This window comes from Electrona antarctica (assembly GCF_951216825.1).
Source record: "Electrona antarctica genome assembly, chromosome: 22".
Classification (NCBI taxonomy): Eukaryota; Metazoa; Chordata; class Actinopteri; order Myctophiformes; family Myctophidae; genus Electrona; species Electrona antarctica.
In genome coordinates, this window is record NC_136805.1 from 32,753,566 (window position 1) to 32,768,816 (window position 15,251).

General features: G+C 43.7%; 1 protein-coding gene and 1 long non-coding RNA gene across 4 annotated transcripts; both read right to left on the reverse strand.

The window, feature by feature from the left end:
• Positions 1–269: 269 nt before the first annotated feature.
• LOC306915585 (ankyrin repeat and SOCS box protein 3-like) lies at positions 270–11,074 on the reverse strand. Of its 3 annotated transcripts, none has more exons than XM_079493005.1 (10): positions 10,976–11,074; positions 9,640–9,845; positions 8,873–9,043; positions 8,658–8,770; positions 8,407–8,539; positions 7,828–8,005; positions 4,373–4,588; positions 2,998–3,294; positions 2,715–2,848; positions 270–1,202 (listed from the first exon to the last, which is right to left on the reverse strand). In XM_079493005.1, the coding sequence occupies exons 1-10, from the start codon at positions 10,993–10,995 to the stop codon at positions 1,009–1,011; spliced, it is 1,662 nt and encodes a 553-aa protein (XP_079349131.1). In that variant the 5' UTR covers positions 10,996–11,074; the 3' UTR covers positions 270–1,008. The 3 variants fall into 3 exon arrangements, with proteins under 3 accessions (XP_079349131.1, XP_079349130.1, XP_079349132.1); XM_079493004.1 differs by having other exon boundaries at positions 8,873–9,046; XM_079493006.1 differs by lacking the exon at positions 10,976–11,074 and adding an exon at positions 10,139–10,264 and having other exon boundaries at positions 8,873–9,046.
• Positions 11,075–12,020: 946 nt separating this feature from the next.
• Positions 12,021–14,853, reverse strand: LOC306914935. Its single transcript, XR_013788762.1, has 3 exons — positions 14,597–14,853; positions 12,897–13,076; positions 12,021–12,500 (listed from the first exon to the last, which is right to left on the reverse strand). It is a non-coding gene; the product is annotated as an uncharacterized lncRNA (long non-coding RNA).
• Positions 14,854–15,251: the final 398 nt, after the last annotated feature.

Sequence of the window (15,251 nt, forward strand, 5' to 3'; positions counted from 1 at the left end):
ACCACTGCGGGCCACTGAGCAGATCTTACCGTAATTACAATCCTTAATGCGCAATGAAATTATTTGTGGTGTTTCCATGCTGTATTGATGATAGGCGAGATAACACATAATAATTTAACTCTTGAGAGTGTAAAATTCATTCATTTCAAATTTCAGTAATTTCAAATTGTATTTCAGTGAAATCTCAAACTCTACCACCAATGTACCACTGCGCTCTGACCACTATGGTACATTCACTGTCAAAGTAAAGTGTTCAACATATCAAAACATGGAGGGCGACACTCATTTTTTATTCTTAGATTATGCCATAAAATGACAGACGTTTCAGATATCCAGCCTTCATCAGTGTGAATAGAGGGTATGCGTGTGACATAAAAAAAACAAAACAAAGGGGAACACCTACTGAATAAAATACTTTATGGCCTTGACAGCCCATACATTCAAACAGAAAGGTCCTAGCTGATACTAAATTACATTAAACAATGTTAAACAAATTTTGCCACTCACTGAATGCATGCACATACCCTCTATAGTAAACAAACAAACCAACAATCTTTCCACTCCTGGCGTTTTGAGCAGGAAACAAGGGAACAGATGTTCTCAACTCAAAGGAAAGCAAAAACAGTAATCAGCACTTGAAAATAAGTTGGAAATAAAGGTTTAGTCATATTGTAAGTAGCCTTGCCGAGCCATGAGGCCCATAGGGCAGGAGCCTATCTCCTGTTTCTGTAGCGTGAGGCAGCTTGATGTACAAGTACACCCCCTGGAAATGACACTAGTATGTCGCAGGGACTTACCCCCAATCCAACCCTTGATGCTGAGTGTCAAGCAGGGAGGCACTGGGTCCCATTTTTTAGAGTCTTTGGTATGACCCGGCCGGGGATCGAACCCCAACCTCCCAGTCTCAGGGCGGACACTCTAACCACAAGGCCACTGAGCTGGTATTAGTCATATTGCATGGATACAAAATAATATAAATGTACTATAAAGAGAGGCAGAGGGACATAATTACACAAGTGTCTTTATAGAACATGTCTGTGAATGTGTATGTGTGGTGGGACGGGGTGGTGGTGGGACGTCTGAGAAGTGGAGGTAGCCATGTAGTCGGGTGGGCACTGGAAGCTGCTGGATGAGCGTCGGATGCCCCCCCAACACATCTCTGATCTTCAGCCTGCAGAGGTGGAAGAGAGACGGTACACAGTCTAGAGAGGAAAGGGGAGAGAGAGAGAGAGAACAGAGATGGATTGTTAAAATCCCATTGTTCAGAAGACACTGTGGAATCCGTTAATGCTGCTTTGTTTCTGCACCACATGTCCATTCAATCCAACCTTGGGTCAGGAGCCTATCTTCTGTTTCTGTAGCATGAGGAAGATGGATGTACCTGTACCTGCCCTGGACATGGCGCTAGTATGTCGCAAGGCCTTACCCCGAATCCAACCCTTTATACCAGGGGTATAAACCTGTTTAATTTCAAAACCCATTATTTATTCGCCATTTCTAAAACGGATAGTCCCATTATCCATCCATCTTCAACCGCTTATCCGTAGTCGGGTCGCGTTACCGAAGTCCCATTACTTGAATCTAATTGGCTGGTTTATGATTAGACCACGTACTAAATGTCACGATAAATAATCTACATCTTAAAGCTGCTATAAGCAATAATGTCAAAATTTGAATGACCTTTTTCTTGGTATTTAGACAGCCATCAATGAGTAAAACGCTCCCCCAAAAAAATGAGTCTCTGTGACACATCTAGGCACCACAATCTGCATTCAAAGATGTTCCTAGAAGCTTTGTCATTGGTCAAAAACACTTCTAAGCACCACCCGCGCTCATAGGACTGTGAATGAGTCTCTCCAGGCGGGCTTGTAAAGACAGCAATCCTATTCCCCTGTGAACAGCTGACCACCCTCGTAATGTAGTAAAGTAGCCATGCTAGAGTTTGTGACATGATGTTCACATACATATCAGCTAAATCTGCCACCACATAAATGTTGTTTGTCAATGTAACTTCGTTTGGCAAAAGTTGACAACTAACAAACAAAGCCTGACTGGAATGGCTGAGTAAACAAGGAAGTAACTCTATCTGGTGGCCGTAAAGTGTAACTACTTTCTCCAGTAGGAATAGTTTTATGAGTTTAATATTGCCAATTGTTTGTAACCGTTTTAGACACGTCTCGTGCCTCACCACGCCTCTCAGCCATTATAAAATACAAGGTAATCTGAGACCTCTTGTAGCTTATTGCTTTATTGAGCCACGGAACAACATTTGATGAGATTTAGCCTCTCAGACTCAAAACTAAAGAATATTTTGTTGTCGTTGGATAAGATTTCTCATACCGGAAGTTCAATGAATATATGGCAGTTGAGACCGTTGTCCTATAAATCGGTTCAGGAATACAAAAGAAGACACAGTACATCATTTTATTGAGCATCATAAACAGTGGTATAGGTATCGTTTCTGTCTCGGGGGTATCATGAGATTTGGCTGCCAGACAGGAAGCGGTGGAAAGTCTCACGATACTTGGTACGTTCAGAAAGGTACTTTGTGCTCTTTAGATACCATACCTCTATAAAATTACACAGTGTACATACTGTACTATTATGGCAGACAATCTTCCTTATTTACTCTGATTCTACGGCACTGTCCGTGGTTTTAATAATTCTAATTCTAATTCTGTCCTAATTTCTGACTTGATCATGCGTGGACTTACCAAAACAGGCCAGTGGTGTCCAGGTCTTCTCATCCAGTCTCCGAAGCAGAATGTTTCTCAGATCTTGTGACAGGGTCGACCAGTTCACGAATGCCAGTAGGTAGTTCAACACCTCGCTGTCTGCCTTTTCCAGCCTATGAAAATAATCACAAGCTCAATTGACGGAGCTAGTACAGGGGGTCCCCAGCTAAATGATTGATAGCTAGGGAGTATGAACCAAAGTGTTACCGTAACAGTGTACGAATTAAGTCACATTTATGCGTTGAAAAAGCAAAGAGCTTACATGATGGGCTGCAGCAGTAAAGACGGCTCCAGGTCTGCCTGTAGGAGCACGGGCAGCCAGCAGGAGGCAAACTTCACATAGTCGAGTGCTACACAGAGCAGTGCCCTCAATTCAGTGCGCCTCAACGCTCTTCGCTGGTCCGGTATGGAAGAAAGGGTCCGGCTCATATTCTGGATCTTGGGGATACGTCTGTGCTGCAGTATCAGCGGCAGCAGCTCTGGTTTAATGGGCAAGGCAAACATCCACACAGCCTCAGTCAAAGTGGCTCCTGCGGCCAGAAGCAACTTCACCGTTTCACTGAAAGAAGATATTTAGTTGTATATTTCAGCCATGTCATACAGCAGAAAAACTGCATTTTAAATGTACTGTACATAGGTGTTAGACTCCTCTGGCGTTTCAATAGCGCAAGGTGACGAAAATAGCCTACAGGCAGCTCGTAGTGATAAACACCACACGTGAAATGCTACAATAAGGATGCAAGGATGCAGCAGAAAGAACGCCATTATGAAGGAAATAAGACTTGACTTGGGTATGCGAGAAGCACCCAGATGCAATCTTGCAGTGCGCTCTGATTAAAGTGTTACCCGCCCGCGTTTAGTTCAGATAACGCTCGTCCCCGTACCATAGCCCCGTACCCGTGAAGTATATTTTTCCACCCGCTTTCACCCATCAAAGGTTGCAGGACTCTGGCATGTGGATAGTTTATCCACTTACGGTGCTGTAAGTGATCTAATATAACTTTCAATTGAAAATGTTACACAGTATGTCCTTAAAAGTAAGACAAAAGGGCAAAAACAAATAGAGAAAACAACTAAAACTGTTCAAATTAGAATGGTAAAAAGGGGAATTTGATTAGGTGGGGAAGGCAAGTCTGAAGACGTGATTTTAATCCATTTACTGTAGGACTGAGGCCGAAGTTTTCTGAAAAACTTACAAAAAATTACAAAACATTTATGTTGCTATACTGTACATAGCAACAAGAACCCCAAAAGGGGTTCCCGTCTTGAAGGAACAAACACCAAAAGTGATTCCCGTCCTAAAAGGGTTGGAGAAGGGTGAGTTTCATAGGGAAGGCCAGCGAGTGAGAACTGAGAAGGCCCTGACACCCCAGGTTCAGCGCTTTGTCCTGGGGACCACCAGGTGGTTGGCACCACCAGGGGCATGGTTATGTATGAGGTCGTAGAGGTAGCAGAGAGCTGCTAGGTTGTTCAGGGCCTTATAGGTGGTGAGCAGTATTTTAGAATCTATTCTGTATTTTACTAGTGAGCCAGTCCACTTCGGGGAGCCAGAAAGAGGGGCTTTGAGCTTGTATCTCTGATATGTTCAATGTTTTTTTGTTTGTTTTTGTTTTTGTTAAATGAGTTTGTGTACAAACCTGCACGGGTGGTCGTCACACGCTATAGACATGGCCAGCGGTGAATGATGACCCAGCTTGAGACTGCAGTCCTGGGCGTCTGGACTGTAGCCCTCCTGCAAGAGCAGCTCGACACTCCACCGCCGATTCTGATCCACAGCTACGTACAGAGGACTCACCATGGCCTCGCCGCGGTCGCACGCACGGTCCGTCACAGCTATCAGCCTCTTGAGGATGCTGGAAGCACAGAAGTGAGAAACATTTCTCAGTAAGTATTTTTTGAGGGGCGCTAATGTTTGTCTTTAGTTCAATGTTTGTTTTGTAAACGCCATTGACAATGAAGGGAAAATGTATGTCATAATCAGTGTTGGGTGTAACGGCGCTATTAATAACGGCGTTATGTAACGGACTACTTTTATTGGTAACGGAATAAAGTAACTACTTAGTTTTGCAATTTAGTAGTTAGTTACCTAGTTACATTTCCAAAAAAGTAATCCCGTTACTATAATGTGTCCCTGTTCATTTTGTTGGCAAGATTTAAAAAATAATAAAGCCCCGACTGCCCGCGGAGTCTATTTCTCCTGCCTTCTGTGTGAGTTATCCTTCCATGCCCACTATACCATGTACTATACATCCTGCGTCTACTACATCCTGTAGTTCACTTAAGAAATAAAAGTATTGTTACACGTAGCTTTTATTTTGAAGAGGAAGAGGAAGTTGTTTCGGTTGTAGCCAGCTGCCATGACAGTCTAGTCGACTGGAAGTGCCGGGTGGTAGTGGAATAATAATAACTAGAAAAAGTGCCCCTCAGGGCACAGGTCTCCACCAGGGCAGGTCAGGTTGTGGCCTCCTGGTGGTGCTATAATAGGCCAATGTGAAAAGGGTGCCATTTCTTCATACGCCTTTGATGGCAATTGGATGATTTGAGGCAACATTTCACGCAGATCGGTGAAGTTTTAGGTAAAACATGTGAAAAGCTGCCTCATGGTGGCGCTATAACAGGCCGTTCTGGAAAATGTGGGGCAGAGGTTCATTGTTGGCATCCAGGGAGTGTGTGTGCAAAGTTTGGCATCGACCGGGTTAACGGTGCCGGAGATTAGCTGGTAACAGACGGACGGAAGGACGGACGGACACACACACACACACACACACACGGACGGACACACACACGGACGGAGTGCAAAACATACTCTCTCCCCATGCCTTCGGCCTGGTGGAGACAACAACAACATGCTTTTAGCCAAAGTTCATGAAAACCGCAGGCGTCTATGACTTAAACAATGTAGGCTAAGCACTTTGGAATTACGTTTAACATGGTATATCCTCCGTGGCGGCGTCATTAGGTGAGTACTAGTTAATGAATTGTTAAGTTTCATAGTATCATTCATCATCAACAACAGGCTGTTGTTGTTGCCCCCCCAAAATGAACAGGTTACTGCCTACAGGATTCTCATTCTGTTACTGTCACTGCCTGCAAGGATGGCCGCCGTGCCATTGCTTATAAACTATCTAATTCATACGTGGGTCGTCGTGGGTCCACGTGGAGTTAACGAATGTTAACGAAGTCCACACCCACAACACCAGAGGGAGTGCAACGAACCATGTACAACCCAGATTCGGCACAAACAAGGGACTAAATTCTTTTCGCTCCTATGCCACAAAAATGTGGAACGCCCTACCAAGACATGCGAATCCCTTGACTCCTTCAAAACCGCTCTCAAAGGGCACCTACGGATGGCTGCAATTCGAAACTGGCCCCCGTAAAATCTGAATCCCCCCCCACCGCCACCCCCCCCCCCCTTTTCCCCTCACTGTATATGTTTCTTTTCCCTTTTTACCTCCATTATGATGAATTCCTGTTCTGTTCTTTGTCTATATAGAAGTGTCTATTTGTACGTCTCTAAATTTTTGAAGAAGTTTTGATGAATTGAACATGGTGGACCCTGTTGTAAACAAGTGTAATGCTTAATTGGGTCGTCCACTCACAGTTAACAGCCTTTGTATTGAGTTTGTGCTTGAAATGTACTGTAATTCTGCAAACTGTTAATACAATTTTCAATCAATCAATCAAAGTTATTGTTGTTGTTCATGCGCCACGGCGTGCGGCGTGGAGAGGGCATCAGAGCGCAGCGCAACAGGTATGGCATATTGTAGTGTACTCTCTGCACTCTCTTTCTGTCCAGTCCTACGTGTATAGGCTGGTGATTGTGGCAAATTATATTCATTAATAAAGAGAGAGCTGTAAAGGGGATATTGTCTATGGTCAGTTCATGGTGTGTATCATTCTCGTTTTTAACCGGGCCGTGATAATGCGGCGCAATGACGGTAGGCAGTAGCCTAATACAATGTAACCAACTTGCGCAAGCATTACAAAATGGGTTTTAATTGTCAGGTAACGGAAAATAATCTAACCTTTTACTTTTCTCAGAAGGTAATTTGTAACGGTAAGGGATTATTTTTATGGGCAGTAATCCAGTAACCTAACGACGTTACTTTCTAAAGTAACGATGCCCAACACTGGTCATAATGTGCCTCATTACGTCATATTGTCTCTTTATTGTTAATGGTGTTTAATGTTTGTGTTGGCACCGTTTGTTTTACATCACCATTACATCACCTAATCAACATGAGTTAGACTTTAATATATTAGCGCCCCTCACTTCATGTGTGATTTTTGAAATTGACTGTCATTATATCTTTGTGGCTTTCACACTAAACGATTAGTCGCCGACTAGGCATCACACACTGCAAGAGTTCACCAAGATGCGATCCAGACCCGATCATATAGGCTACATCATTTGTTTTTTATTCCAATTAATTTTGACATTGCACGTACGTGCAGGATAGATCTGGTACCCACACCGTGATACAAGCGCAAGACCGACACAGGACGCGGTCACGGGCCGGGACGTTTTTCGGGTGTAAAATGTGTGCTAATTAGTAAGGCCAGGTGGGGCCTCGGGCCAGCCCAGTTAAGACCCAGGTGGGGCCGGGCCTTCATTTTCGAGCCTGTTGAGAACTCTGGTTTTCGCCAGCTGCCGGGCGCAGCTGCGCTAATAACTTTGGGGCGTTTGAATGGACATAGTCAGAGTTTGAATGGACAGGTATCGGGCAAAAAGGGAGACATCGAAGAGAAAGGACGGGTGGGGAGGATCAACATATGGAATGTCAGTTCAGGTAGGCTCCATATATGGAGATCTAAGGTTCGAGGTCAGATGTAGAGTTGCTGGCCGGCTCTATGAGATGAGATGAAATGAGATGATGTATGATGATGTACGATGATAAGAGCGCCCCTCATTTCACACGGGTGTGATTTCTATGAAATCAATTGAAATTTTCACCAGTTTGAATAGCGAATATTGCCAATCTACAATCTCACAACACGTTTTATAATGACATGCAGCCTGCAGTGTACTGTGTATATACAGTTATACATCACAGAGAAACATCTTATGGATCAGTACTACAGTAGGTACCTGATGTGGCCCAACTGAGCGGCAGCGTGAATGGGGAGCTGGGGCCAGTCAGAGCTGCATGGTAGGTTAGGATCAGCGCCGCGCTCTAAAAGAAGCTCCACACATCCTTCATAACCCTCTTGAGCTGCAATAAACAGCGGCGTGGCCAAGTCCTCTACCTGGGCATTCACGTTGGCACCTACAGTACAGTGGAAAACACACGTGAACACCTAATAACAACAGTAATGAACTAGAAAGGTGCAATTCTGGGTAATTGCAAGTGTGGTTGCATTGATGCGAGTCGTGGGGAATCCATTTATATTATATAAATATATTTCTATAATATAGTGTGTGTGTGTGTGTGTGTGTGTGTGTACGCGCATGTGCGTGCGTGCGTGCGTGTGTGCGTGCGTCATTGTGTCTTATCAATAAAATAAGATCTGGTTGCAAAAGGGGTGAAGTGTCCCTTTAAAGGCAGAAAAGCCCCCCAAAAATATTTTTAAATAAAGAAGAGAGGACCAGCCGGCGGGCGGATCATGTCTAGTAATAATGATGATGATGATGATCGTCACAAAAACACAGTAAGGGAAATTGGTTGACCTGCATCAATAAGAATCTCCAGGCACTGCTGCTGTCCGTACTGCGAGGCTAAAAACACAGGAGTGATCTTGTGGTCATCGAGTGCCTCCAGGTGACACACACCAACCAGTGTGCGTAAAATGTCACTGTGACCCTTGGGAAAGAAAATAATAAAAGTGTGACATGATTCATGGTATAAAATGTAAACTGTACATCTGTGTGTGTGTGTGTGTGTGTGTGGAGGGGGGGGGGGGGGTGCGTTAAATTATTACCTTATAAACAGCTTGGTGAAGGCAGGACCAACAGGAGGCAGTATGTGTGCCGTTGACTTCTGCACCTTTACGGACTAGCAGTTCCACAATCCCTTTATGCCCAGCATCCACAGCTACAGTATATAGGAACAAAACGGATAAATAACACATAATATACAGATTTAAGTACCACAATGACAATAGTAATGAATGAATGCGTTCGTTACATACAGTACCTGCAAAAAGAGGACAGGACAGATCGTTGGTTGGCTGGTTAATGTTGCCGTGTGCTTTCAGAAGGGTTCGTACCACCGCCAGGTTCCCTTGCCGTGCCGCCAGGTACAGTGCAGACTCTCCCTCGTGAGTCAAAGAGTTCACGTAGCCGCGATGGCCGTGCGATGAGCCTGCTGCTTAGCAATTCAGAGGAGAAAAGAAAAGCAGGAAGAGAAAAGGGCGTCTTTAGCCACTGAAACCTAATACTGTGCCATACGACGAACATGAGCCATGAGCAATAATGTACGGAAGTATTTGAGACCACCTATTGATAATCAAAGGCCCCTTTTCCACCAAAATAAGATAATAATAGAACTGGTTCCCTTCTAGATTCTTGGAACCGTGGCGTTTTAATGGAACCGGCGGCCATTTTTTGGTTCCAGTTCTGAACCAACTTTTAGGGTTCTGAACTTCTGAACCAATTCATTTTCAGTGGAAACACTCTGAACTGGTTTAATATTAGGCGGGAAAAAATACTTGAACCGGTTCAACCCCGGTGGAAAAGGGGACATAGGGTACTCGTGTCGTACGTGGCACAGGGGTAAAGTGGGATATGGTGGTTCAACTGCAGTGCTCTTATTTTACATTCCACAGACCAGAAGACAGAATGTTGCGTGTTGTGTTTATTGTTGGTTGGGTCTCCTCTCAAACACGCACTTGTTTGAGAGGAGACCCCCCCCCCCCAAGTATGTATGAACATAATTGTTTGCCGTATACAATCCTTGCTTACCAGCAGCAGACAGGATCTCTTGCACGCACTCCTTGTGGCCAGCGGCTGCTGCCTCGTGCAGGGCGTTCCAGCCACGGTTGTCTCTGCTGTCTACGCTGAGGCCTTTGCGGATCAGCTTCCGAACACGCTCTCTGCACCCGGAGCGAGCTGCTGCCGCGACGCTGGACACGGTGTCCCCGTAACACTCAGTGAAGTCCATCGCCTTTCTAAGTGTTGGAATTTAGGAGGATATACAATTATATTATACATACAGGAACTGGGAAGTTTGTGTTTTTTTCCCTCACCTATGGATACCTTAATGGAGAGAGGGAACAACAAGTTTAACTAGAGTAGTTTTCCACCCTTAAGCATAATTTTATACTTTGTCGCACATGTGCAAAAAATAATGGAAATGGCAGATCTACAAGCTCACAACGAGTTGCATAGCAGTGTTATCGGCTTGTTGATCTGATATTGTCACTATTTTTGAAGAATTGTAACGTTTCTTGAAACTTCTCACCTATGACATGCCCAAAATAGGGACTGTTTTATTAAATTGTTGATATCAATTACTTTTATGATACATTAAATCGATTAGTTCTCTTAACTGCTGCACCCCTGATCTGCAGGGCAGAATCATAGAACCATTAGGGCTATGGACCAGAGCTACCCAGCTTATCTGTGATTGGACGGTGATAAAACCTTTTCAGTTTGCTCTCTGTGAGTGAAAAACATTTAGCTAATTAACTTGCCCTACATTTGCCAGGAGCCCAGGACCGTCAGAAGATAATTTACAAGGAAGGGGTGCTTGCATAGCCTTGGATCAATTCAAGACTATGTCTTTTGACATTTGCATAGAGAAATACGAAAGTATTAGTCAGACTCGGATATAGTCTTGAGCCAAGGCTAGCATTCTGTCATTGCTGTGTGAGTGTGACTGTGACTGAGAGAGTTCATACAATACAGTGCAAAGAGAGATTCCTGCATTCGTGTTTAAACCTAAATGGAAAACGTAAAAAATAAATGTCCAATTGATTGATATGTATTAACAGTTTGCAGAATTACAGTACAATTAAAGCACAACGAGTCAATACAAAGACTGTTAACTGTGAGTGGACGACCCAATAAAGCATTACACTTGCTTACAAGAGGGTCCACCTTGTTCAATTCATCAAAAAAAATCACCAACGCAATGGACCAGAGCCCCACACACTTTAAAGTGTTACGCTAGGACACAATTTAAACAAACGTAGTACTGTAGTGATTAATACTGTATATGATTTTATATATGTATATAAATACATGTATACACGATTACACGGTAATGATCGGTTGTAGTAACGAGGAAAGTTCCTACCCTGTGGGCATTTGGTCCATTTATAAATGTATATCAAGTGCCAGTTGGGGAGTTTCACCAAAGAGGACCATTTTACCAGTTCACTTTACTTCCGTACACACAAGGCAGCTACTGCTGCGATTGGTCAACAGAAAAGCCCCTGTGACATAATTGGACCAATATTATTGTGGGTGCAAAAACCTAGATTGGGCGAGAGGCTCCCCCTAGTGGCTAATCTGAATTCCACTGCAACTTCAGATTTAAATCAACTAAGGCAAATACCGTTAACTTCAAGTCATGATGCAAAGGTCAGTTTTAAAAGGTCTTTCAAGGGTTGTCAGTTTTAATTTAATGCTGCTACATCCACAAATTCCACCTGCATCCTTAGAGGAGTGAGAGTTCACTATACCAGATTCTAAACCCTTTTCATTCCAAAAAACAGTTATACAATTTGTCATCCGTCTCTGGTCCCCAAATCTACACTTTTATTCATAAACTCTGGTAAGGGTTCATATATTGGAGCCCTGGTGTTGAGAACCAGTGTACTATGAATGCATGTGGTACAGCATAGACAGTATACTGTACCACACATGTGGTTCCCCGCTGCAGTCTATTCCAGAGCAGAGCTTTTCCTTTTGTGCCCAACAAAGAGACAAGTCAAAATCTCAAGTCATACCTGTATTTAGTGAAATAGACGATCTACAAGCTCAGTATGGCACAATGAGCTTGTAGATCTTTTGTCTGGGGGGGTGGAAAATAAATTCCTTAGTGGTTAAAATATTCTTTGTAGGTTTTTGCCTCTGCATGGGGAAACTGGGTGTGCAGAAAATACTTATGTAAACAGAAATGTTATAGTACAATACAGTATAATACAATAATAATGCAATAATGCATGTCTGTCACACAATCCCAAGGCACACCAATAGGAACCAAGTGTCTATTCAATCAATTTCTTAGAAAAAGTACATTAGTAAATAAACCAGGTGAAGGTTTCATGGGCATTACAACTAGTGGCACAACTTCCTTTTAAACATTACCATAGTACCATACTAAATTATACCACCAATTCAAAATGTATTACATTTATTATTTACATAATGCATATATTTACAAAAATGTACATGTGAGAACTTTGCTATAGTTTGCCATTTACATTGATAATTCATAGATATGTTTGACATGAGACCTTTTCCATATGATGGTACACAGAACATAATTGATACATTGTCTTTGGCACAACAAACATGTAGTATGTTATGTAGCCTACATGACAAGTAGTCTACAAGGTCCCAACACAACACGTGAGCTTGTAGATTGACCATTTGCTGTCGAGTCACACCCATCCAAAACGCATCACTCTCATTTTGAGTAGGCTCTCAAGAGAAAAAATATATATATATAAAGGTCGCTGAAAGGCAACATGTCTGCAAGCATGTCCGATTCAACCTCAGGGATTGCCAAGCAGCTAGACTCTTCACAGTAGACGACTGCAGCTCAGAAAGGCCAGTGACATCAGCTTGCTCTCCGAGTTCTTCTCCTTGACGGCCTAGTTGAGGGAAAACTAGCATTAGAATGATTGTATTTAAACATGTTTTACTCCATTATATTATACTAACCCTAGTGGAGAGAAACTCTTGTATTAAACATCCCCATCTAACTCCATTATATGCTACATTTTACTAACCCTAGTGGAGAATAGACATTTCAATATTTATCCACGTAAACATCCCCATCTTACTGCATTATACTCACTCCAAGTTACAATTAAGCAGATGCTCATCACATGCAGAGAGTGTCTCAGTAATCTAGAATAATTGGTCTGAACATCTGTACATCGAAACTATAGGATCATGCCTGGTAAAGAAATTACCCTAGCATCCGTCTTAAATAACATGCCATCTAACCTACATTTATACTAACCCCATCCCTAGTGCCAACTCACCTGGAAATGTTCATTCCCCTCACTGACATTCTTAGCGATGTGCTGCATAATTGGTTTCAGGTGAGCCTCGTCATGTTGTGAGATGGGTCTCCTGATGTAGCTGGAAACTGTGATGAGCCTTGATCAGCCAGTCCATTAAGACAGCTCACATGTAGCCCTTCACGTACCCTGGTGTGTGACCTGTGCAAACAAAACATTTCATTACATTGCTGCAAGACACCAGGTCACATTATAGGCCCCACCTGTCCCAATTATAATATAGTCTACAAGCACACAATGCGTTGCACAGATTTGTGAGCTTTTAGATTGGCATTTTCTGCCTATCTAAGTTATTTGTCAAATCTGCCTAGTGCAATTTGTGTTTACAATGCCTAAAAGCCAAATACAATAATTGCAATTGTTTTTTTCATTGAACATAAACATTTCATTTCTATGACAATTAAATGTCAAGTAAAATGTCATGATTGTGACACAGACAACCCTAGTCACATCATCACAAATATAATATATATATATTATACACACACACACACACACACACGTGGTTTAGAAGACATTTTGTAGGGCGAATCTAGCCCCTAGGATGACCCGAGGCCCACCACTTAAAAACCACATGCTACGGTGCCCAAATCTGAATTTAGGTGCTCAAATGAACTCAAACTGAAGCAATTCAGTAAAGGTCAACACTCCAGTAAAAGGCCTAAATACTCTCCAAGAGTTGGGGAACAACATATCAAGAGAGTGGAGTGGTAGGCCCTTGGATTGACCCAGGACCAGTGATTAAATGTACCCCCCCCATAGCAGATCTACAAGCTCGTAGCGTGGCACTCGGTGCCGCACTACGAGCTTGTAGATCTGCCCAAAGTTGAAGGGCTTCAACCTTGGGTACTGGGTAGCTGAAGTTGAAGCTATGCCCTTCAACTTTGGGCACTTTTACATGTAGGCTGACCCAAAGTTGAAACAGTTGCAAGGGGGACATCTTTGGGCATGGGGTCCTCATCGTTGGATATGTTGTTCCCACAACCAAGAAGAGTATTTTACCCTTTACTGGAGGTCCTAGGCCCTAAAATGACCCCATGAGGAAGCGTTGACCTTTACTGAATTGCTTCAGTTCATTAAGACCACCTAACTTCAGATTTGGGCACCCTAACATGTGGTCTTTAAGTGGTGGGCCTGTGGTCATCTTAGTGGCTAGGAGGTCCAGTGAAAGGCCTACATACTCTCCCAAGATGGAGGAACAAAATTTTACAATCTGGGAACCCTAGGCCTTTGTATGGCTACAGTGCGACTGGTTCAATCCTACCCTAAATCTAGGCCTAAAACGTGACACCTCAAAGTGGGGTACATTGCATCCACTGGTCAATCCAAGGGCCTACCACTCCACTCTCTTGATATGTTCTTTCCCAACTCTTGGAGAGTATGTAGGCCTTTCCCTGGACCTTCTACTAGTGGGTAGCTCTTGTTGAGCTGGTCATTTTGAAAGTAGATCTCACGTCATAAATGTGTGGGCACCCCTGGGCTAGAGTGACAAGAGTTCATGCAGCTTTCTCTGCTCCAGCATTTGGCGAGTCGCCTTGGATGAAGAGCAGTGTTCAAAGATAAGAGAAAAAGAGATGAAACTACTTCAGAAAAGTAGTGTGTGTGTGTGTGTGTGTGTGTGTGTGTGTGTGTGTGTGTGTGTGTGTGTGTGTGTGATTTACCTGGGGTCCCTGCTCAGTTGTGCATGTTGTAAGGGTCTCCCACCACACACCTCCTAGCATGCTCCATGGTGGTATCACCTTGGACGTCTGCCTGGAGTGCTTTGGATCCTTGGTGATTTCTGTAAAAGGTTTGTTTTATCTACGGGTGGTCCTTCGTCTGATCCCTTACCCTTTGAGCTGTCCGGCATGGTGGCCCCTGCCAAGACCTGCTCTCTGGGTAAGCGATTCGCAAGCTCCTCCACCAACGTCAAGGTGACCACCCATGGGAGGAGTCCCAATTTAGTCATCGCCAATTCCCAATTGCCCCAAGTGTCCTTGAGTCCCTGTTGCTGGCACCACCACCCCCACAGCTGGGGAGGTATAAAACTACTGTGTGCATCCTCCCATACACACTTGGAAGTAGCTTCTGCAGTGCAGCAAAAGGGACAGTCACTTGATCCATCGCCAGCTTAAGTTCCCACCCGTAAACACGGCCAATTGTGTTTGATGGAGCGCCAGGCCAAGCTGGAAGCACTGCAGTTACTCCTGGGCGTTGAACCCAGCTTTCTGCTGCAGTGGTGGGTGAGTACTTTACCTCTTACCACGCCCAGACACCCCACAGACAGACAAACGCTCAGGCGCAAGACGCAACCTAGAGCATTCACAGGGTTGAATG